The 26381-nt window shown below is 34.7% G+C and overlaps 1 protein-coding gene across 1 annotated transcript in view; it reads right to left on the bottom strand.

Moving 5' to 3' along the window:
• The window catches only part of LOC143642157 (uncharacterized), a 46469-nt gene extending 38166 nt beyond the window's left edge, over nucleotides 1-8303 (bottom strand). The window contains exon 1 of the mRNA XM_077110315.1: nucleotides 8248-8303. Coding sequence (XP_076966430.1) covers nucleotides 8248-8303 — 56 coding nt within the window. The remainder of the gene's footprint in view (nucleotides 1-8247) is intronic.
• Nucleotides 8304-26381: the final 18078 nt, after the last annotated feature.

The raw sequence follows: 26381 nt of genomic DNA on the forward strand, positions 1-26381 counted from the left end.
TTTGTATAGACTTTTTCTATTAAAGTTATATAAAAGTTTCTTCAAATATAGTATCAGTCTAATAATTTAACACATGACAACTCTTTAAACCCTGGAGAAGCGCAAATTTCTCTGACCATTTTTTGGCTTTTATAAATTTGTCAAGAAATGACTTTTTTTTAGTCCAATAGTCATATCTGGTGGTTGGATGGAGGATGACGAGGCCCAGAAACCGAAGATATGAACTTGAGTTCTGGTTCTGAGACCTGATAGCTTAAGTATTTGTTGTTGTTGTTGGCTTGCTTGTTCCTTTGTTTAAAAATTCCCTTAACCTCAGAGATCTTCCATCTTCACATCTGTTCAATAGAGGTAAAGTCTCTTGTCCATTGAGTTGTTGTGAACACTAAATGAAACAACAGGTATGACAGAACTTTGTGAATGGTTGATCACTATGTTAGGTGCTAACATTAATAGTTTTTTCTATAAATTGAGATTTGGATATTAAATGGAAATTGACTCTGTGAATTGGACTCATTCATATTGGCTCAAATGCCCAATTAATTCTAATAGGGCAATAAATAAAATTTAGACACAAATGAGTTTGAACTAACTTTTCTGGACAGGCTGATATTGGGAGGATTTAAAGTTTTTCAAGTTGCTTCATTTTGTATAACTATGCAAAGATATGGCTAATGGTCCTAAAGCTTACTTTAAAAATAAAGATTAATAGTACTCTGATAAAGATTTTTATTGTATAATTTTAAGGTAAGGTTTTTAAATTATTAATAAATAACATTGGAAACTAATTAAAATGATGTTAAATCATTCGCCACTCCTAGAAAACCCCTAATGGCATCATGTTCCTAATTAAAATATTTTTCACATGCTATGAATTGCACAGATTTTGTGTCAATTTGATGAGATTTATAAATGCATATAGCCATGTAAACATGTCAAAATACAGAATATTTTTTATTTCCATCATTCTAGATAGTTCCCTAGTGTCCTTTCCCAGTACTATTGTATGCAACCATGGTGATCATTCTTGTTATAATAGATGATTTTACATTAGTTGAGTTTCATAAAACTTGAGTAATAAAAATATGTACTTTTTTGTGTGTCTGACTTCTTGAAATGATTTGGTAATTCATCAACACAATTCTAATTTGTTGCATTTTTATTTATTGCTGACTAATATTTTACTGTCTGAATATACTGCAATTTGGTTATTCATATTTATAAATTTTTTTAATTGATATATATATATATATATATATATATATATATATATATATATATATAGTTGTAGATGGATAAATACCTTTGTTTATTTATTTATTTTATGTGGTGCTGAGGATCAAACCCAGTGCCTCACAGGTGCAAGGCAAAGCTCTCTACCACTGAGCCACAAACCCTGTCCTCTATGTATGTATATATTGTACAGTTTAGTTATTTCCATTTTAGGAAAAGTTAGAAGAAAACTATATTTTGATGGTCATGTATTTCATTCCTTTCAACTAAACACCCATAAATAGTACCACTGAGTCAAAGGATAAGTGAATGTTCAATTTTATAAGAAATTGAGGTTTTGCCTTTTAACAACCTTATATGTAGAAATTCTCTATGTATCCTGAATATAAGTTCTTTGTCAAATTTATGTACTGAAAATAAATATTTCAAGTATTAACTATTTTTCATTCTCTTAATGATGTTTTTTGATAAGCTGAATAGTTAACTTTGATGTTGTTTTCATTTTATTTCGTTGTTGGTGTTTTTAGTGTCCCCTGTGAAAAAGATTTGCTTATTTCAGATCACAAATATGTTCTTTCATGTAATGGGTTAGGTTTTTACCTTTAGGTCTATGATCCATCTCAAATTAATTTTCTGAAAACTAGGAGTAGAGATACATTAAAATACTTTTTGATCCAGTTTATCCAGCACTCTTTACTGAGAAAATGATCCTATTTTTTGGATCATCTTGGGAATCGTGTGGAAAAGCATCTATGTCTAGGTTTGTTTCTGGACCTACTCTTCCCTCAATTAAGCTATCTGTTCCTACTGACATCTATTCCACATTATTTTATTTTTTTTAATAATTAAGAGTTGAATTTATTACCATTCTTTCACTTTTTTTCTTTTATCTAAAAAGAGTTCTGGTTTATATTAGACATGGAATTCAAGGAGAAGTGTTAGAGTCTGTAAACAAGTCTGGATGGCGCCTGGCAAAATGCCAGAGGGAGTGGTTTGTAAAGTAACAAAAGCGAGCCATTAAGTGTGGAGATTCCTTATTGGTTGACTGCTGTATCTATTTTATGCTAATTAGATAAGCTGTGTAAAATGTATAAATATTGCTCAGATCCTACAATAAACGACTTCCATTCCTGCTGCATCAACGTACACAAGTTATTCGTCACCCCCCGGTTTTTCTGCTGGAACCGGCCTGCTGCAGAGAAGTACATATTATCCCTCTTCATTAATAGTAGACATTTTTATAAAGTATACAGAATGTATTTTTACTTTGAAACAATTTTAAACTTACAGAAATTTTGCAAGTACATTATAAAGAATGTGTGGGGGTATATATACTTTTTTTTTATAATTTTTATTGTTGGTTGTTTAAAACATTACATAGTTCTTGATATATCATATTTCACATTTTGATTCAAGTGGGTTATGAACTCCCATTTTTACCCCGTATACAGATTGCAGAATCACATCAGTTAAACATCCACTGATTTACATATTGCCATACTAGTGTCTGTTATATTCTGCTGCCTTTCCTATCCTCTACTATCCCTCCTCCCCTCCCATCCCCTCCACTCTTCTCTCTCTACCCCATCTACTGTAATTCATTTCTCCCCCTTGTTTTTTTCCCCTTTCCCCTCACTTCCTCTTGTATGTAATTTTGTATACCCCTGAGGGTCTCCTTCCATTTCCATGCAATTCCCCTTCTCTCTCCCTTTCCCTCCCACCTCTCATCCCTGTTTAATGTTAATCTTCTTCTTCTCATGCTCTTCCTCCCTACTCTGTTCTTACTTACTCTCCTTATATCAAAGAAGACATTTGGCATTTTTTTTTTAGAGATTGGCTAGCTTCACTTAGCATAATCTGCTCTAATGCCATCCATTTCCCTGCACATTCCATGATTTTGTCATTTTAAAATGCAGAGTAATACTCCATTGTGTATAAATGCCACATTTTTTTTTATCCATTCGTCTATTGAAGGGCATCTAGGTTGGTACCACAGTCTTGTTATTGTGAATTGTGCTGCAATAAACATGGATGTAGCAGTGTCCCTGTAATATGTTCTTTTTAGGTCTTTAGGGAATAGACCGAGAAGGGGAATAGCTGGGTCAAATGGTGGTTCCATTCCCAGCTTTCCATGAAATCTTCATACTGCTTTCCAAATTGGTCGCACCAATTTGCAGTCACACCAGCAATGTACAAGTGTACCCTTTTCCCCACATCCTCACCAGCACTTGTTGTTGTTTGACTTCCTAATGGCTGCCAATCTTACTGGAGTGAGATGGTATCTTAGGGTGGTTTTGATTTGCATTTCTCTGACTTCTAGAGATGGTGAGCATTTTTTCATGTACTTGTTGATTGATTGTATGTCCTTTTCTGAGAAGTGTCTGTTCAGGTCCTTGGCCCATTTGTTGATTGGGTTATTTGTTTTCTTATTGTTTAATTTTTTGAGTTCTTTGTATATTCTGGATATTAGGGCTCTGTCTGAAGTGTGAGGAGTAAAGATTTGTTCCCAGGATGTAGGCTACCTATTTACTTCTCTTATTGTTTCTTTTGCTGAGAAAAAACTTTTTAGTTTGAGTAAGTCCCATTTGTTGATTCTAGTTATTAACTCTTGTGCTATGGGTATCCTATTGAGGAATTTGGAGCCCGACCCCACAGTATGTAGATTATAGCCAACTTTTTCTTCTATCAGATGTCGTGTCTCTGATTTGATATCAAGCTCCTTGATCCATTTTGAGTGAACTTTTGTGCATGGCGAAAGAAAGGGATTCAGTTTCATTTTGTTGCCTGTTTTGGTACCAGTACCATGCTGTTTTTGTTACTATTGCTCTGTATTATAGTTTGAAGTCTGGTATCACTATACTGCCTGATTCACACTTCCTGCTTAGAGTTGTTTTTGCTATTCTGGGTCTTTTATTTTTCCATATGAATTTCATGATTGCTTTCTCTATTTCTACAAGAAATGCTGTCGGGATTTTGATTGGCATTGCATTAAACCTATAAAGAACTTTTGGTAATATCGCCATTTTGATGATGTTAGTTCTGCCTATCCATGAACAGGGTATATTTTTCCATCTTCTAAGATCTTCTTCTATTTCTCTCTTTAGGGTTCTGTAGTTTTCATTGTATAAGTCTTTCTCCTCTTTTGTTAGGTTGGTTCCCAAGTTTTTTTTTTTTTTTTTTTTTTTGAGGATATTGGAAATGGAGTGGTTGTCCTCATTTCCAATTCAGAGAATTTGTCATTAATATACAGGAATTCCTTTGATTTATGCATGTTGATTTTATATCCTGCCACTTTGCTGAATTCATTTATTAGCTCTAATAGTTTCTTTGTAGACTCTTTTGGGTCTGCTAGGTATAGAATCATGTCATCTGCAAGTAGTGATAATTTAAGTTCTTCTTTTCCTATTTTTATGCCTTTAATTTCTTTCATCTGTCTAATTGCTCTGGCCAGTGTTTCGAGAACTATGTTGAACAGAAGTGGTGAGAGAGGGCATCCCTGTCTTGTTCCAGATTTTAGTGGGAATGCCTTCAATTTTTCTCCATTCAGAATGATGCTAGCCTGAGGCTTAGCATAGATAGCTTTTACAATATTGAGGTATGCTCCTGTTATCCCTAGTTTTTCTAGAGTTTTGAACATAAAGGGATGCTGTACTTTGTTGAATGCTTTTTCTGCATCTATCAAGATGATCATATGGTTCTTATCTTTAAGTCTATTGATGTGGTGAATAACATTTATTGATTTCCGTATATTGAACCAGCCTTGCATCCTAGGGATGAATCCTACTTGATCATGGTGCACAATTTTTTTGATATGTTTTTGTATCCGATTCGCCAGAATTTTATTGAGGATTTTTGCATCTAGATTCATTAGAGATATTGGTCTGTAGTTTTCTTTCTTTGAAGTATCTTTGTCTGGTTTAGGAATCAGGGTGATGTTGAATGAATTTGGAAGTTCTCGATCTTTTTTTATTTCCTGGAATAGCTTGAAAAGTATTGGTATTAGTTTTTCTTTAAAGGTTTTGTAAAACTCTGCTGTATACCCAACCGCTCCTGGGCTTTTCTTAGTTGGTAGTCTTTTGATGGATTCTTCTATTTCCCCAATTGATATTGGTCTGTTTAGGTTGTCTATATCCTCCTGACTCAATCTGGGAAGATCATATGACTTAAGAAATTTATCGATGCCTTCACTATCTTTTATTTTATTGGAGTATAAGGATTCAAAAGAATTTCTAATTATCTTCTGTATTTCTGAAGTGTCTGTTGTGATATTGCCTTTTTCATCCCGTATGCTAGTAATTTGATTTCTCTCTCTTCTTCTCTTCATTAGCATGGCTAAGGGTCTGTCAATCTTATTTATTTTTTCAAAGAACCAACTTTTAGTTTTGTCAATTTTTTCAATTGTTTCTTTTGTTTTGATTTCATTAATTTCAACTCTGATTTTAATTATTTCTTGCCTTCTACTTCTTTTGCTGTTGTTTTGCTCTTCTTTTTCTAGGATTTTGAGATGAAGTGTGAGATCATTTATTTGTTGGTTTTTCCTTTTTTTAAGGAATGAACTCCAGGCAATGAATTTTCCTCTTAGAACTGCTTTCATTGTGTCCCATAGATTCTGATATGTTGTGTCTGTGTTTTCATTTATCTCTAAGAATTTTTTAATTTCCTCCTTGATGTCTTCTATAACCCATTGATCATTCAGTAACCTATTGTTCATTCTCCAAGTGATGCATCATTTTTCCTTCCTTCTTTTATCAATGATTTCCAGTTTCATTCCATTATGATCAGATAAGATGCATGGTATTATCTCTACTCCTTTATAATGTCTAAGAGTTGCCCTGTGACATAATGATCTATTTTTGAGAAGGATCCATGTGCTGCTGAGAAAAAAGTGTAACTGCTTGATGTTGGGTGGTATATTCTATATATGTCAATTAAGTCTAGGTTATTAATTGTATTATTGAGTTCTATAGTTTCTTTATTCAACTTTTGTTTGGAAGATCTGTCCAGTGGTGAGAGAGGTGTGTTGAAGTCTCCCATAATTATCGTATGGTGGTCTATTAGACTCTGGAACTTGAGAAGAGTTTGTTTGGTAAACATAGTTGCACCATTGTTTGGAGCATATATATTTATGATTGTTATGTCTTGTTGGTGTATGGTTCCCTTGAGCAGTATGTATTGTCCCTCTTTATCCCTTTTAATTAACTTTGGCTTGAAATATATTTTATTTGATATGAGTATGGACACTCCTGCTTGTTTCCGAAATCCATATGAGTGATATGATTTTTCCCAACCTTTCACCTTCAGTCTATGTATGTCTTTTCCTATCAAATACATCTCCTGTAGGCAGCATATTGTTGAATCTTTTTTTTTTTTTTTTTTTGATCCACTCTACTAGCCTGTGTCTCTTAATTGGTGAGTTTAAGCCATTAACATTTAGGGTTATTATTGAGATATTGATTGTTCTTCCAGCCATATTTGTTTATTTATGTTACTTAACATGGTTTGTTTTTCCTCTTTGATTATTTTTTCCCTTTACTGTACTACCTCCCACTGTTGGTTTTCATTGTTATTTTCCATATCCTCTTCCTGTAATGTTTTGCCAATGATGTTTTGAAGAGATGGTTTTCTAGCTGCAAATTCTTTTAGCTTTTGTTTATCGTGGAAGGTTTTAATTTCATCTTCCATCCTGAAGCTTAATTTTGCTGGATACACAATTCTTGGTTGGAAACCATTTTCTTTCAGCGTTTGAAATATGTTGTTCCAGGATCTTCTAGCTTTCAGAGTCTCTGTTGAAAGATCAGCTGTTATCCTGATTGGTTTACCCCTAAATGTAATCTGCTTCCTTTCTCTTGAAGCTTTTAAAATTCTCTCCTTATTCTGTATGTTGGGCATCTTCATTATAATGTGTCTAGGTATGGATCTCTTATGATTTTGCACGTTTGGCGTCCTGTAGGCTTCTAGGATTTGGGATTCTGTCTCATTCTTCAAGTCTGGGAAGTTTTCTCATATTTTTTTTGTTGAACAGATAGCTCATTCCTTTGGTTTGGACCTCTATACCTTCCTGTATCCCAATGACTCTTAAGTTTGGTCTTTCTATGTTATCCCATATTTCTTGGATGTTCTGCTCATGGTTTCTTAAGAGTCTTGCTGAGCTGTCTATGTTCTTTTCAAGTTGAAATACTTTATCTTCTTTGTCTGATGTTCTATCTTCTAAGTGTTCTACTCTGCTGGTAGTATTGTCATTTGAGTTTTTAAGTTGGTTTATTGCTTCCTGCATTTGTAGGATTTCTGTTTGTTTTTTATAACCTCTATCTCCCTGCATAGTTGATCTTTTGCTTCTTGGATTTTTTTATGTAATTCATTTTTGAAGTGATCTTTCATTGTCTGATTTTGCTGTCTAATGTCTTCCTTGAGACTCCAGATCATCTGAAGCAAGTAAATCCTGAATTCTTTATCTGACCTTCCATCTGCTGCAGCTATTACCTCTTCTAAAGTTGAGTTGACCTGCATTGCTTGTGGTCCTTTCTTTCCTTTCTGCTTGGTGAAACTGTTGTGTTATTGAATTTTACCCCTATATATTTATATTGCTCTTGTATAATTGCAAAGTCTCCCTTGCAGGGGTGGGCTGCGGCTGTGCTCCTCCTCCAATTGGGGTGATCTGTCTCTCATGCCGCCGGGCCGCTGGGCCCCTTCTCCAGGTCGCGTGGTCTGCCTACTTTGCGAGCAACAGCTGGGCCCCTCCTCCAATAGGGGTGATCTGTCTACCACGCTGGGGGCCGCTGGGCCTGTTCTCCAGGTTGCAGGTCTGCCTACCTTGCAGGTGTGGGTGGCGGCCATGCCCCTTTTCCAATTGGGGTGATCTTTCAACTAGGCCGGCAGGCCGCTGGGCCCCTTCTTCAGGACGCGCGGTCTGCCTACCTTGCAGGTGGCAGCTGGGCCCTTCTTCCAATTGGGGTGACGTGTCTACCACGCAGGTGGGCCACTGGGCCTGTTCTGCCTGTTGGTCACAGATCTGCCTACCTTGCAGTGCGGGCAGCAGCTCTCTGCAAAGCAATTTCCTTCTTCTTGTTGCCCATGGTTCCGCTATGGTCGTCCTGGCAACCCAGCCCCACAATATTTTAAATCAGTGCTTTATACTAAGTAAAAATTCAAGAAGTATGAATCCTCCAACTAGTTTTTTTTATCATATTTTTGTTTTCACTATCCTTGTCATTATGAATGTGAACTTTATAATAAACTTAATCAAATTCTGAAAAAAAAAAGATACTGTTGTTAAGGTCACATTGAAATAAAAACTAATTTGGGGGGAATTTATATTTAATAATGATTCTTACAACTAATAAAATTATACATAAGGGGGAGAAATATTCATTTATTTAATCATTTATTCTCTGGTTTCTTTTAGCAATACTTTCTTGTTTCTAGTTATTAGAGGGCTTGTACCTCTTCTGTTAATTTTATTTCCAACTATTTGCTGATCCTATCATAAACCAATTTTTTTTTTCTTGATTAATTTATTTTCCAATTATTGCTTTCTAGTATATAGTATAAAATTTGTTTTTACATTACATATTTTTTCCTATAACCATGTAAGAAACAAACTGAGAATCTTAAAACAATATCCATTTATTATCTTTTAGATTTGTAGGTCAAAAGAGTATGAAATAACTGCTTCCTGTTTTCAGGATATTCTATGATAAAAATCCAGGTAAAGGCCATACTAAGTTCTTGTCTAGAGCCACAAGAGGTGAATCTGCTTCCAAGATCATTTAGACTATTGGCATAATTCACTCCTTGTACTTGTAAGACTGAGTTTCCTGCTTCCTTCTGGGTGTTCAGCCAAGGGTGAATCTCAGCAGATGCCCACATTCCTTATTGGGGGCCTCTTCTGTCTTCTAAGCCAGCAATGGAAAATCTCCCTGTCAAATCACTCTCATACTATGAATATCTTTGATCAGCATGAGATGTGTCCCTTTTAAAGGCTCACTGGACCCACTGAGGATAATCTATTTAAGGACAACTCTTTAGGGATCTTAATTACATCTTGCTGCTGCTGCTGCATTTCAGCTTTGAGAATGGTGCTCAGCATACAATAGGTTCTCAATATATTTATTAAAGTTATAATTGAATGATTATGCAGCAAGACTCTGATAGGTGGGTAGATTTCCCAAAATACATCATGATTCTCATAATTTGGGTAATGCTAGGTCATGATTGCGTAAATGATAGGCCCACATAAAATCGTTTGCTGTAATCACAATTAATCCTCAGTTTATGATTGCACTTTTAATTTACACTAACATTTCATCTGAATTTCTTGGGAAATGATGATAGTTGTTTTTAAGACTTAGCATTTGCAAGACAGAGATGAATGTCTTTAATCAGCACATTGTCACAGGAAAAAATATCTATGTTTTTCAAACATGAGTAACCAAATGTTATAATATTATAATAGTTCCATTAGGTAAAGACTATGTTTATATCTATGATGTGCCTTGAAATGTGCTCAAAACATCTCACCACAAAGCAATATTATCCTTATATGCTCTATCAATTCTTCTGTTTTGCAGAGAGAAACCTTAAAGCTTAGAGAGGATATTAATAGGATGGTTCATGAAAAGTTGTTCTTGAAATTTAGGCAGCCTGGCTCTAGAGGGGATTCCTCCATGCTACACTATACCATTGTTAAACAACATAATTTTTATAATGTATTAATTTCTTCAAATTATTTCTCATTGGAAATGTATAAAAGAATGGATTACTTTATAAAAAAAAAGAATTGATTTTAAAAAATGATAAAATAAGGAGGTTGAAAAGTTTCCCTTAATATTACAGGGGCAGACTAAACATATGTTGATATATTCCTGTTTCTTTCCCAAAAGGCAATGTGAATTACTGCAATACATAACTGAGACATTTTATGTTGTTTGACCTCTAAAGAATAAGATTATAATCTTTATATTTTACTGATATACAGAAAGGATTAAATTGAGAAATGAGGCTATAAAAACCTTTCATATTTCATCCTTTGGATTTCTTCTTTACAGGGTGGATTCTCTTTCTCTGCATGGTGAACTATAGATCTTAGGCCACCATTTCTCTACTTAATAGATCAATCATCAGGTGGTGGAATGTATACCCATGACATTCAAAATGTAGAAAGAGCAACAACTTTCTTCTCTGTGCTGTGCAAGCTCTTGCTAATGAAACTGAATCTGGTAAACATGGACAGATAACATTTTTTGTACCATAAATATCTCATGGAGTGATGCAGGATCTGGGAAGGGTCATAAATATAAGGAAGAATAGGGAGAAGGATGGAAGACAGGAATAAGAGATAATGTTCTTTTAACTATTTTTATTGAGATATAACTAACATACCACAAATATATATGTACATAAAGTGTATGAATGAATAAATGTTGATTTGTATGTGTCCATGAAACCATCATGATAATTAAGATAATAAATGAATCCATCACCACGGAATCCATCTCCTTCATAATCCCGTCCACTATTTTGTCTGGCATATTTTACTCAGGATAATTATTTTGAGATCATCTGATAGTTCATCCCTTTTTTAATGATGGATTGTATTCCATCATTTATGTTTGTATCAATTTGTCTATGTTGATAGGCATTTGTGTTGTATTTAATTTAGGCTATTAGAAATAAAGCTGTAAAGAATGTTGATGTTTGAATCTTTGTATGGTCATATATTTTCATTTCTCTCAGGTGAATATCTAGAAGTGAAATGGCTAGGTCACACAGGCCTAAATTTCACTTTGTAAATATTAACATGTTGATACAGTTTTAGATTTTGCAGAAATAATTAACTGAAAAGTCCAGAGAGTTTCCATATATACTATATCAGCTGTCTTTCCCTCCCCCAATTTTCTCCTCCTGCTGCACCTCCAAAGTGGCGAGGTATAGAAGGGTACCACTGTGTCTAACTCAATGCATTATTCTTGACTAACGTTCATATTTTACATTAGAGTTTCCTCTTGATGTTGTGTATTCTATGGATTTTGACAGACGTGTATGACAAATACCCACTCTTTTAGTATTATAGAGTTAAGTTTCACTGCCCTAAGAATCCTCTCTGCTCCTCCTATTCCTCCCTTCTTAACACTGCATAAAATAAAAAATGACAGAGAGAAAAATTCAGAAAGGAAGTACGATATTCTCTTTCTGGAATAGAAAGAAGAGGTGAGCAGGAACATGGCAAAGTTTGGGAAATCGGAGCCAAAGCACTTCCTGTGTCCATCCCTCACTGGCAGTAATGAAAACTGTGATGTCAATGATGTTGCTGTCCTTTCCTGAATGGAGTAGAGAATTGAGAATTAAGTTACTGAGCACAAGCCCAGTGACCAGGCAAGACTTAAGCTCAGAATTTGTTACTTCCTGAAAATACAGTGTCAGGAAAACTGGAAAGCAGGGATTGTTTTTAAATGAACAATTAACATTTTAAAAGCCTAGTTTCAGTAGGGAACAGTACTGGAGATAATAATATTTTACAAAGAATTAAACTAGCTGATGGTTTCTAACAGAATATTCTAGATGGAGATTTTCAGAGCCTGTCTCTTACACCTGGGAATATTAGCCTTGTCTGTTTTTACAGGTCAAATGTGGGGATGGAAAAAATCAGATTTGAATGAATGAATTAGGGGTACAGGGGATGTTTTGAGAGGTGCCAGGAATACTTGCCTTCCTAAGAGTCTGCTCCCCTGGCTTATCACCTTTTCTTATACAGAGAAGTTGAGTGCCTTGACTTAATTTGTGCATGTTTACATGTTTGGAGTTGTGTGTGTCCCTCTCTGTACTTTTGTATTATTCAATTTGCTGCATTTCTTTTTTCTTAGTTGAGTCACTGATATTATAGGAGTTGGTACAGGCAGAAGGAAGTAATGAAGCAACGTAATTTTAGAATACCAGGGATGTCTGAGATGGTCAGGTCTGTGGAAAAACCAGAGGGCAACCAGAGGGCAAAAGAAAGGCACTAGATATACAGATTTCAAAATATGGCCTCCAGCAGTTCAAGAAAAAAGTGGGAATCAGAAGGTGCTAAACCACAAGCTGTGTTTGTGAGAGGACCAGAGGACACATAGGATCTGGCCTAGGCATAAGACTCAGTTTTAATCTGCCAAAAAGAAAGAAAGAACAGCAGAATGGGTTCATTTGCCACTGTTTCAACGCATCTTCTCATTATCAGTCATCTGTTTCCACCCACCACTGTCTCCATCCAACTGTATCTCATATTTTCAGAAACTTGGGATAAAGCAGCAGGAGCTGACAGAGCAGGAAACAATTAAAAAACATTTGTATCAGATGCTGACCATGCCCTGCCCACATCCCTTACCCCTTATAGCTTTCAAGTTGATTGACAACTGTCGGTACCTTCAACTGCTTTTTGTGTTTTTTGTTTTGTTTTTTGTCCCCCTACCCCATCTAACTATAAGTAACAAGAAATAAACTTTTCCTTCTTATTTTTATTTATTTAGTTTTTGTTGCTCTTTTATTGTGGTGGAGATCCAACACGGGGGCCTTGCACATGCTAAGCAAGAGTTCTACCTCTGAGCTACATCCCAGGGCTTCTCCTTACGTATTAGTACTATCAAGGCATTAATGCCTTGGCAATTTGAATCAGGTTAAATTTGAAGTAAGTGTTTTGCATATATCTTAGAATATTTAAAAGAGTTTTAGCTTTAGTAGTTCACTCTGGTAGAGAGCTGGGTAGGGTAGTACTTACCCAATTCCTTCCATTCCTAGAACCCTCACCCTTCTAGAGTTACTGCATTTACCACTGTTCACTGGAATCTGTATCCCCAATTCTGGATATGAGACAGAAGACAGACAGTATATAAGAAAGAAATTATAAAGTTACTAACATCTGAATATATTTATGAATACAATTTGAGATAAGATTCACTTATTAGAGATAACGTATTCAAGAAACATGGGCCCCAAGGCTTTAGTTAGATTTAACAGAAATTTAATGAGCACTTATTATGTAGCAAAATTATATCTGGTTCATTAGCATGTTGTTTTATTCTGTATAATTTCATTAACAGCTAACTATGATTTCATTCATTCAATTCTTTAAATTTTCTCATGTTAGGTTTCAATAGTTTCAGGGGATAAATAACAATATCATAATAATAGTCAAAATAATATGTTTTAGATATATCCAGATTATCAGGTAGACTTCCAAACACCACTTTTAAAAATCCTTACACCAAAACAAAAATTCAGGGGAGTGGGACAGGAAGTGTTATTTTAACAGAGACCTCTTCTTTATCATTTAACATCCCCATTTACCCCAGTATTACATCTTGAAACATCTGTTGTTTGGACTATTGATAGCTGTGAAGCCATTTGAAAATGTCATATTGTTGCTACCATGTATGAGTTAGTAATGCTTTCCCCATAAGTGACAGAATATTTTGCTCATTCATATTGACTAAAATAACTAAGACCTTGGATTGTCTCAGTTAGCAAAAATTCTGGAAGTCAGTAATTCCAGACTTGGTGTAGAAGTTCAATACTATTATCAAGGGTCCACTTTATTATTTAAATTTTCTCTGCCAATCTCAAATTGTTGAAATTGTTGCTTCTTTTGATCACAGAGTGGCTGCTAGTGCACCTCACATTATAACATTCTAAGAGGTAAGAAAAGAAAGCAGACACTTAAGCAAAAGGGTAATTTCCCTGCTGTTTTATTAGACAGAGAAAGCCTTTAGGAAAGTATAAGCAGAATTCTGTTTACATCAGAGGGGCTGGAACTGGATTACATGGCTGTGTTACAGTAAAGGATTACCGATCAACTTAAACTAATCACTGTTTATATTCCCAGCGTGGGCAAAATTCCAATTAAAAAAATATGTAGGCAAGGTAGGCACCACAGCACGTTCCTGTAATTTCAACTACTCAGGAGACTAACTCAAGTTAGGAAGTCGAGACCAGTTTAGGCAACATAGCCAGACCACATTAAAAAAAAACAAAACAAAATTGGTATTCTTCTGACAAGTGTGAAGGAGGTGAGGGCTGGTAGCTGGTAGAAGTACTCAACAATGTCTGCTATGCTGTGGGGACTTTGGATATCCACCTTGGTGTTGCTCTGCGGAAGCACTATACTGGTATTGGTTAATGAGATTTCCTCTCCCTTTGCTTTTGGATCACTCTTTTCATGAATGCTAAAGCTATGCTTACTGTTTTTCTACTGTACTCTCGTGCATTATTGCATATGAAACAGCCCTGGTGATGACAGAAAGGGTCAAGAGTGAAAAGTTTTGTGTTTATGATCCTCCTTGCTCTCAGCAATGAGACATTTCACTTCAGCAAGCCTGTGTCTGAATCCTTCTGCACTTGGATTTCTTTTCTTTCATATAATCCTTTACACTCTTATGTGAAACCAATACCTTTTGTTCCCAGATTCTCCATAGAAATATCTGAATCCTAGTGTGAGGACAACTTGTAATCTATATGAGACCCTTATATCCAGACGTCTACCTGGATTCCACTCTTCTGTTCATATGGATCTTATTTCTTCTCATTCATGATTTTGAACCAACTTATAACACAATGGCTTTTCATGGTTATGAAGAACAAATGGAAAAGAGTAAATTTTTTTATTTCTGCTTTCTTGACTCCAATTACCTTCAAATTTTCCACATTAATTCACAATAATTCTAAAGTAAACTGTAGAAATAGTGTATAAAACAATTTTGAAACTAAATTTTCCAAGTAATCAAGTTCTGCTTTTAATTTAGGAGGCAATAATTTATTCTATGCCAAAAATGTGATATTTGAAAGCACATCTTCAGATTCAGGTTTATTTTTCTCTTAGATTAATTCTATTGAGCAGATAAGAATGAAAATTTTATGATCCATTTTTAATTAACTGCAACATGGTTAAAAGTCAATAACATAGAGACCCCCACCTAAGCTCAGGCCTCACCCAGATCCATCTCATGACCTATGTGGGAGCCAGGGCCTAGGGTAAGTCCAGTCCATCCTGACACCTGAAGACCTCCCAGTGCTAAGGCCCCTTCCAAGATCTGCATGGGAGGCCAGGCCCAGCATAGTCCTGGGTTCACCTCACCACCACCACCTGGGAGCCCAGATCTAAACCACTTTCATCTTGAGAAATTGCAGCCATCCCCATAGGCTTTTCCATAAAGTAGCCTCTAGGGAAAAAATTAGGGCCTAGAAGCAGCTGCATCTTGGAGCAGATATCCCAAAGCCAGTGTAAGGTTCACCCTGCCATCCGCATCTCTGAAAGACATTGGATATATCGTGGGGTACTACCTCCATTGCTATCTTGAGTTAACTCCTGCTATTGCTGCCACCACCTATGGATTCGGTAGCATCCATCCTGGGACACTGGCACGGATTGGAAGCCCAACACCAAGGTGAGGTAGAGATAATCTGCACAGATATTATAAGATTATACGGTAGAAACTATAATACCTCATATCCACACTGCAAGAAAGAAAATCACATAGACAACATGAAAAAAGGGGGGGGGGAGTACCCCAAACAAACCAAGATATTACAATAACAGAACCCATAGATAGTGCAGTTGATGAAATGTCAGAGAAAGAGTTCAGAATGTTCATAATTAAAATGATCTGTGAATTTAAGAATGACCTAAGTGAGGAAATACAGGCAAAAATTTATCACTCCTACAAAGAGAGAGGATACCAGCAACCATTGATAACACCAACAAACAGATAAGTGAGCAAATAGTACTTCAAGAAAGAGATAGATTCTAAAAAAATAAAAATAAAAATAAAAAAAGCCAATCAGAAATCCTTGAAATGAAGGAAACAATAAATCAAATAAAAACTCAGTGGAAAGCATCACCAACATGGGCTGGGGTTATGGCTCAGCGATAGAGCACTCGCTCATCTGGCATGTGTGAGATGCTGGGATTGATCCTCAACACCACCTAAAAATAAATAAATAAAAAAGGTATTATGTCCAACTACAACCAAAAAAAAAAAAAAAGAAAAAGAAAGCATCACTTGACTAGATCACTTGGAAGACAGTAAACCAGATAATGAAGACAAAGTATACAATCTGTAAAATAAAGTTGACTACACATTGACAATGGTAAGAAACCATAAGCAGAATATCCAAGAATTATGAGATAACATCAAAAGACCAAATCTAAGAGTTATTGGGATAGAAGAAGGCACAGAGTTTAAACCAAAGGAATGCACAATCTCTTCAATGAGATAATACCAGAAAATTTTTCAAACATGTAGAATAAATTGGAAAATCAAATACAAGAGGCTTACAGAAAACAAAATATACAAAATTACAACAGATCGACACCAAGGCACATTATAATGAAAAGGTTTAGCATACAGAATAAGGATATAATCTTTTAAAAAATATTTTATTTTGTTTATTAACTTTTATTTGGTGCTAAGGATCAAACCCAGTACTTCACCTGTATGAGGCAAGCACTCTGCCACTGAGCCACAACCCCAGCCCAGGACAGAATCTTAAAGGCTGCAAGAGAGAGGAATCAGATCATAAAGAGAAGGAGACCAATTTGTATCTCAGCAGATTTTTCAACCCAGACCCTCAAAGCCAGGAAATCATGGAACAACATATACCAAGCTCTGAAAGAAAATGGATGCCAACCAAGAATCTTATATCCAGAAAAATAAAGCTTTAGATTTGGTGATGAAATAAAGCCTTCCAATATAAACAAAAGTTAAAAGAATTTAAAACTACAAAGCCTGCAGTACAGAACATCCTTAGTAAAATATTCCATGAAGAGAAAATAAAAAACAATGATGAAAATCAGCAGAGGGAGTTATAACATTAAAGGAAACTCTAATCAGAGGAGAAGCCAAGTCAAGTTAAATGTCAAAAGTCAACAAAAATGACTGGGGATATAAATCATCCTCAATAATAACCCTGAATGTTAACAGCCTAAACTCACCAATTAAAAGACATAGACTGGCAGATTGGATTAAAAAAATAAAAAGACAACCATATGCTGCCTCCAAGAGACTCATTTCATAGGGAAAGATATCCACATTCTGAAGGTGAAAGATTGGGAAAAATCATATCACTCACATGGACTGAGAAAGCAAGCAGGGGTTTTCATCCTCATATCAAATGATGTAGACTTCAAGCCAAAGTTAATCAAAAGGGGTAAAGAAGGATATTACATACTGCTTAAGAAAACCATACATCAACAAGACATAACAATTATAAATATATAGGCCCCAAACAATGGAGGATCTAGGTTCATCAAACATCCTCTTCTCAAGTTCAAGAGTCAAATAGACTACAACACAATAATTTTGAGTGACTTTGATACACCCCTTTCACCACTGGATAGATCTTTCAAAGAAAAGCTTAAAAAACATCCAAAAAACTATAGAGCTCAAAATTGCAATCAATAACTTAGACTTAACTAACATATATATTTCATTCTTCAAGGAGGGAATACACTTTCTTTTCAGCAGCACATGGATCCTTCTCTAAAATAGAACATATATTATTTCACAAAGCAACTCTTATCAAATATAAAAAAGCAGAGCACTAACCTGCATTCTATCAGACCATATGGAATGAAATTAGAAATCAATAATAAAATTAAAAAAAAATAAAATCTACTCCAACACCTGGAGATTAAATAATATGCTATTGAATGAACGATGAGTTGCAAAAGAAATCAAGGAGGAGATTAAAAATTCATAGAGGTGAATGAGAACACAGATACAATATATCGAAATATCTGGGACACTATGAAGGCAGTATTAACAATAAAGTTTATTGCATGGAGTTCCTTCCTTAAAAGAAGAAAAAGTCAACATATAAGTGACCTAACATTACAGCTCAAATCCCTAGAAAAAGAAAAAATTAATTAACACCAAAATTAGTAGAAGGCAGAAAATAATTAAAATCAGAGATGAAATCAATAAAATTGAAACAAAGAAACAATTAAAAAATCGACAGAACAAAAGCGGGTTCTTTGAAAAAATAAATAAAATTAACAAACCCTTAGCCATGCCAACCAAAAGAAGGAGAGAGAAAACTCAAATTACTAACATACATGATGAAAAAGGAAATATCACAACAGACACTAGAGAAATACAGAAGATAATTAAAATTTATTTTGAAAACTTGTACTCCAATAAAATAGAAAATATCAAAGGCATTGGCAAGTTTCTAGAGTTATATGATTTGCCCAAATTGAATCAGGACAATATACACAATTTAAACAGATAATTTTCAAGTGATAAAACAGAAGACACCATCAGAAGGCTACCAACCAAGAAAAGCCCAGGACCAGATGGATACACAGCTGAGTTCTATAAGACATATAAAGAAAAACTAATACTGACACTTTTCAAATTATTTCAGGAAATAGAAAAATGGGGAGCACTTCCAAACTCATTTTATGAGGCCAATATCACCCTGATTCCAAAACCAGGCAAAAACACATCAAAGAAAGAAAACTTCAGACTAATATCTTTCTCTAATGAACATAGATACAAAAATTTTCAATAAAATTCTGGCAAGTTAAATACAAAAACATATCAAAAAGATAGTGCACCAAGATCAAGTGGGATTCATCTCAGGGATGCAAAATTGGTTCAACATATGGAAATCAATAAATGTAATTCATCACATCAATAGACTTAAATGTAAGAACCATATGATCATCTCAATAGATGCAGAAAAGGGATTTGACAAAATACTGCACCCCTTCAGTTTCAAAACACTAGAAAAACTAGAGATAACAGGAACATATCTCAACATTGTAAAAGCTATCAATGCTAAGCCCCAGGCAAACATCATTCTAAATGGAGAAAAATGGAAAGCATTCCTTCTAAAAACTGGAACAAGATAGGGATGCTCTCTTTCACTTCTATTTAACATAGTTCTTGAAACTCTGGCCAGAGCAATTAGATGAAAGAAATTAAAGGGATAGGGATAGGAAAAAATCTAATTAGCATTATTTGTTGACAATATGATTCTATACCTAGAAGAACCAAAAAATTCCACCAGACAACTTCTAGAACTAGTAAATGAATTCAGCAAGGTATCAGGATATAAAATCAACACTCATAAATGAAAGGCATTTCTATATATCAATGACAAATCCTCTGACAGGGAAATGAGAAAAACTACCCCATTTACAATAGCCTAAAAAACAACAACAACAACAACAACAAAAAACACTTGGGAATCAATTTAACGAAAGAGGTGTAAGACCTCTACAGTGAAAAATACAGAACGCTAAAGAAAGAAATTAAAGAAGACCTTAGAAGATGGAAAGATCTCCCTTGTTCTTGGATAGACAGAATTAATATTGTCAAAATGACCATACTACCAAAATAACTATTCAGATTTAATGCAATTCCAAGCAAAATTTCAATGATATTCCTCATAGAAATAGAAAAAACAATCATGAAATTCATCTGGAAAAACAAGAGACCCAGAATAGCTAAAGCAATCCTTAGCAAAAAGATTGAAGCAGGTGGCATCACTACACCAGACCTTAAAGTAATACTACAGACCAGTAGTAACAAAAACAGCATGGTATTGGCACCAAAATACACTTGTAGATCAATGGTATAATATAGAGGACACAGAGACTAACCCACATATTTACAGTTACCCTATATTAGACAAAGGTGCCAAAAACATACATTGGAGAAAAGATAGCCTCTTCAACAAATGCTACTGGGAAACTGGAAATCTATATGCAACAAAATGAAATTAAAGCCCTATCTCTCATCGTACACAAAACTCAATTCAAAGTGGATCAAGGACCTAGGAATTAAACCAGAGACACTGCGCCTATTAGAAGAAAAAGTAATCCTAAATCTCTATTGTATCAGATTATGCCCCAACCTCCTTAATAAGACTCTTATAGTGTAAGAATTAAAGTCAAGAATCAAAAAATGGGATGGATTTAAACTAAGAAACTTCTCAGCAAAAGAAACAATCAGTGAGGTGAGTAGAGAGCCTACAATTTCGGAACAAATTTTTACCACACACACATCATATAGAGCACTGGTCTCTAGGATATATAAAGAACTCAAAAATCTTAACACCAAAATTTAAAAAAAAACACAACCAATAAATGGACTAAAGAACTGAACAGACACTGCTCAGAAGAAGATACACAATCAATCAACTAATATATGAAAAAAATTCAACATCTAGCAATTAGAGAAATGCAATCTTACTCCAGTAAGAATGGCAGCTATTAAGAACACAAACAATAATAAGTGTTCGTGAGGATGTCTGGGAAAAAAGCACACTCATGCATTGCTGGTAGGACTGCAAATTGATGCAACCAATATGGAAAGCAGTATGGAGAATCCTTGGAAACCTGGGAATGGATTCACCTTTTGACCCAGCTATCCGATTCTTCGGTCTAATACCCAAAGGACTTAAAAACAGTATACAACAGGGACATAGCTACATCAATGTTTATAGTAGCATAATTCACAATAGCTAAACTGTGGAATCAACTTAGATGCCCTTCAGTAGATGAATGAATAAAGAAAATGCGGTATATATACACATGGAATATTATTCATCAATAAAAGAGAATAAAATCATGGCATTTGCAGGTAAATGAATGGAGTTGAAGAATATAATACTAAGTGAAGTTAGCCAATTCCACCCCCCCCAAAAAAAATGCTGAATGTTTTCTCTCATTTAAGGATGCTGATTCATAATGTATTGTTGGGGAGCATGGGAGGATTAGATGAACTCTAGATAGGGCAAAGGGGAGGAAGGATAAGGGGAGCCATAGGGGTAGGAAAGACTCTGGAATGAGATGGACATCATTACCCAAAGTAAATGTATGAAGACACAAATGGTGTGACTCTAAGTTGTACAACTAGAGATATGAAAAATTGTGCTCTGCATATATAATATGAATTGTAATGCATTCTGCTGTCATATATAACAAATCAAAATTTTAAAAAGTCAATAGCATAAAGTCACCTTGCAAACTGACATTATTTTTAGTTATAGAAGTCTTTCTGATGGTCCTTTTGGCTCCCAGCAGTTGATCTTGTCTATAGAGTTCTTTTGATATTTCACACTGTCTTTTTAGACAATTATATTTGCCTACAGAACTTTAAACATAACACTGAAGACTAACAAATATTTTTCTCAAATTGTTAATCCATCAAATAAATTAACCCACTGATTAGGTTACAGTTCTTATAATCTTATCATTTCACCTCTGAACATTCCTGCATTGCCATATGAGATTTTCAAGGGACATTTTATATACGAACCTTAACACTATGCATTGTGAAATGGCTAAATCAAACTATTTCAAGTATGGATTATTTTACATGCTTATGTATTTTTGTAGTGACAACATTTAAAATCTACTCAGCAATTTTTGAGTATAATATAGTGTTATTAACTATAGTCACTATGTACGTATTAGATCTCTTAAACTTATTCTGACAAACTGAAATGTTGAGCCTTTAAAAACATCCCTTCAATCCTTCCAACTTCCATCCTCTGGTAATCATTAATTTATTCTCAGTTTCTATAATTTTTTATATTCCATATGTAAGTGAAATCAGGCAAGATTTCATTATCTGTGCTGGCTTATTTCATTAGATACAATGTCCTCTAGGTTTATCCATGTTGTTATAAATGACAGACTTTCTTGTATTTTTGAAGTCTGAATAACATCCACCATATATATGTATATGTATGTCTATGTATACACACATATTTTCTTTATTTATCTGTTGATGAACACAGGTTGGTTCTATTAGTTTGGTTATTGTATATAATAGTGCAATGAACATAAAAGTGCAGATATCTTTTTGATATAATGATTTTATATTTTTTGAAATATACCCAATAGTGGGATTGCTAGATGATATAGTAGTTATATTTTTTCTATTTTTTGAGAAAAGTTCATACTATTTTCCACAATGATTTTACTACCTTGCATTCACACAAACAATGCATTAGAATTCCCTTACTTCATATCCTCTACAATACTTGTTATCCTTCAGCATTTTGGTAGTAGTCTTTCTAATGGGTATGAGGTAATGTCTTACTGTGGTTCTGACTGGCATTTCCTAATGATTAGAGATGTTGAACACTTTCTCATATACTTCTAGGTTCCTTGTTTGGCTTTGACATCAGGTAATGTTGCCCAAGAAAAACTCTTTGGAAACATTTCTCCTGTTTAACTTTTTAAAAGTATTTGAGAATGAATGTTTTTAGTTCTTCTTCAAATATTTGAAAGAATTCAACAGTGAAGTCATTTGCTCCTGATCTTCTTTGATGGTAGACATAGTGATTTATTCTCTTTACTTACTATTGGTCTATTCATGTTTTAAAAATTTTCTTAATGAATTACTTTTCATAGATTGTATATTTCTAGCAATTCATCCATTTCTCCTAGGCTACCCAATTTGTTAATGTATAATTCTTTGTATCTTACGATTCTTTTCAATCAGCTCCTATGATTTTTTGTATTTCTAAGTTATCAATTGTAATGTCTACTCTTTCATTTCTGATTGTATTTATTTGAGAGTCTCTTTTTTCTTATTAAGCCTGTTAAATGTTGATTTTATCTTTTCAAGGAAAAAAAACTCTAAAATCTAACTTTCATTAATTCTTTCCCTAATATATGTTAAAAATAATATCTAGGAATAAATTAAACCAAAGAGGTTAAAGATTAGATCAATAAAAACTTTATACAATAGAGTCTGAAGAATAAATCTATTTTATTTATTCCTTCTTTGTTTTTATTATTTCCTACTTTTTAATAACACTGGACTTATTTTTTGTTTCTTTTTCTAGATTCTTGAGGTGTTGGTATGGGTCGTTTATTTGGAATCTTTCTTCTTTTTGAAGGAATTCATTGCTATAAACTTGCCTCTTAGAACTGCTTTTGTTGTTTCTCACACATTTTGGTACATTTTATTATTGTTTCATCTTTCATGATGCATTTTAATTTTTCTTTTTAGTTATTTGACCTATTCATTGTTTCCACTCTCTGCTGGCCGATAGGTTTCTTCTAGGAGGTACATTGCTAGCCTAAGTGGAAAATTTTTATCTGTGATGCTTTTCTTTGCTGCTTTCAAAATCCTCTTTTTGTCTTTGATCTTTGACAGTTTAAAGTGTGTCAAGGTAGTCTTATTTGGATTAAATCTTGTACTGGATATTTATATTTTCCCCATATTTATAAAATTTCCTGTTATTATTTCTTTCAATGAGATTGATTCCTTTTGTTCTCCCTTTGCATTAGTGAATTACTATAACTTGACAATTTGATATTTTTATACTCTTCATAAATCTTATAAATTTTCTTCATTCCTTCTTTTCTTGTTTCTTATTCTTCTTTGAATGTATACTTTCAAATAAAATCTTCTTCAAATTCATAAATTCTATTTATGCTTGATCAAGTACACTGTTGATGCTGTCTATTGTGTTTTTCATTATTTTATTTTCAGCACCAGAATTCCTGCTTGTTTTTAAAGATAATTTCAGTTATACTGTATGGATTTTTTATTTTGAACATTTGTTTTTCTGATTTCACTGAATTACTTCTCTGTATTTATTTTAAAAAAAAAAACATTCATTAAGCTTCCTTCAACAATTATTCTGAGTGGTTTTTCAGTGGTTTTGATATATCTCCATGTCTTTGGGGTCTTCTACTATGAAATTATTGCTTTGTTTTGTGACATTATACTTTAATCTTTTACATTTCTTATTTGTTCGATTTGGACAAAGACTACTAAGATCTTCAGTAGTCAATAATGTTGTAGATGTCCTCTGTAATAGTGAATGTATTGAGGTTTTTGGAGTAAGCAGCTACTAGTCTCCCACAAGAATGTTATGGATGAGGGGAATTTTTTTTTTTTTTTTTTTTTTTTGCACTGAGTCTGGCTCATGGTTCTGTTCATGGCACCAATGTATGATAATAAGCATTTAGAGCATCCACAGAACTGAGGCCTGAAACATGGGCATGTGTAGAAGGATTATATCTCTGGGATCCAGGGCAATAATGTCATTGGTGCCCATGGTGCAAGCACCCATGATACCACAATGGTAGCAGTATTTAAGGCACAGATGATTGTGAAGTAACCAGAAAGCCCAGAATAGAAGCATAAGTGTGGATGTGGTTGGAGTGGCTCCAGGGAAAGGTTAGAGGCCATTCTTTGCTTGGTACATGAGCACACACAGTGAGCCTGTGACTCCTGAGCCCAGCTTGTGATCTAGCTGACTTTCGCAATGGTTCCTATGTCTGATATGTGTGTTGGACCAGTGCAGTCATAGAACGGTATGGAATGTGGGCATCTGCGGGGAAGCTCCAGGGTTCTGGCACATGTGGATTTGGAAGAGATACAGGTTTCTTTCCTGAAGTAGCTGCACAAAAACCGAATTGTGGGTAGGAAATTAGTGCATAGCCATGTCTTCTGCTCTGAGGTTTCCTAGTGGGAACTGTCCTCACAGACCAGGTTTCTAGGATTCATGACGGCTACTCTCATGTGGCTGATACCAATTTCCTCTACTTTTCTTATATGCTTCTAGACATCTTTTAGCATCTAAGGTATGCTGATCTCACCAGTAATCATTTTCATGTAGAAGATATTCATTATTTTGCTCCTCTGTATTCATTTTTTGGGGGTGGGGTAGGAAGGCACTACCAGGATCGAACTCATGGGCACTTGACCACTGAGCCATATCCCCAGCCCTATTTTGTATTTTATTTAGAGAAAGGGTCTCACTGAGTTGCTTAGTGCCTTGCTCTTGCTAAGGCTGGCTTTGAACCCACGATTCTCCTGTCTCAGCCTCCCAAGCTGGGATTACATGTATGCTCCACCATTCCTGGCTACTGTATTGTTTAATAAGCCCTGTCTGTATTATTTTGGTTTGTGGATAACTTGTGTATCTGTTTCAGTTTCTTTTGGTGAGGATGAGGACTACTCCATCATCTTTGTGACATCCTCCTACTTGACCTCACACTTTTGACTAATCAGCAAGTCCTAACAATACTAACTTCTACCTTCCTTCCCCCACCCCCAATACTGGGAATTGAATACAGGGCCTCATACATGCTAGGCAAGTCCCTCATCACTAAGCTATATCCCCAGTCCTCTAATATCTAATTGCATGTGTGTTCTGTCATCTTGCTATCAAAACTATGGAATTATCTTAGTTATAATCACCATCTCCTCACTTTGATATTTTATCTATCGATGTGATCTAATCATAGATGTGCCAACCTATGCCCAACAAGGAAGTATAAGAGACATTCTAAGACATAATTCTGACCTTCTTACTTAAAATTATCAATTAATTCTATTATTTACCAAATAAATCCCCAAACTTTTGGTATGTCAAACAAGGTCTTTTATTACATGGTCCCTGAATACCACTTCAGTTGCATTTCATGTTGTATCCCATAAATATTCTTCATTCCGGAAATAACAAAATACTCAAGATTTTATGAATTTTTATAAATTTGTTGTTTATGCACACAAAAAAACTGTAACAACTTTTTCCTTTTTCTCTACTTCCATATTCCCAGGTAAATATATCATGAATTCATTTCTAATATATATATATATATATATATATATTTTATTTTTTCATTGATGGGGACCAAACTCACCACTTTGTACATGATAGGGAACACTCTATCACTGAGTCACAACCCCAGCTCATGAAATTTTTTATAAGAATTTCTTTGACTCATTCAAGAGAACTTGTCTCTCTCTTTCCTACCATCACCATAATCAGTAAATGTTACCTATTATAGACCTTGCTTATCTGAATCATTCTCCCTTTTACACGATATATTGCCTGGAAGAAGGACGATATAGGGATGCACAGAATACTAATGTCTTGCACAAGTAGGATTTCAATAAAGTAGTTTTATGTTGGAAGCTGTGTATGAATTATGGGTTTGTTTAAGCCATCATAAGGCAGGGGGTTTGCTTTTCTGAGACCTCCTAATGTGAATACACCAGTTGCAGATTGTTTAGATTAAAGTTGACATCCTACTTTAGCTCAGAGCCCTAGGTTCAAATGCAGCTCCTGGAGGTGGGAGTCACCTCCCTAGCCCCAATCAACTTGTTTTTCCCATCTTTATCCTGTTTTCCTTAAGAAGCCTA

The sequence above is a fragment of the Callospermophilus lateralis genome, chromosome 9, assembly GCF_048772815.1.
Source record: "Callospermophilus lateralis isolate mCalLat2 chromosome 9, mCalLat2.hap1, whole genome shotgun sequence".
Lineage (NCBI taxonomy): Eukaryota > Metazoa > Chordata > Mammalia > Rodentia > Sciuridae > Callospermophilus > Callospermophilus lateralis.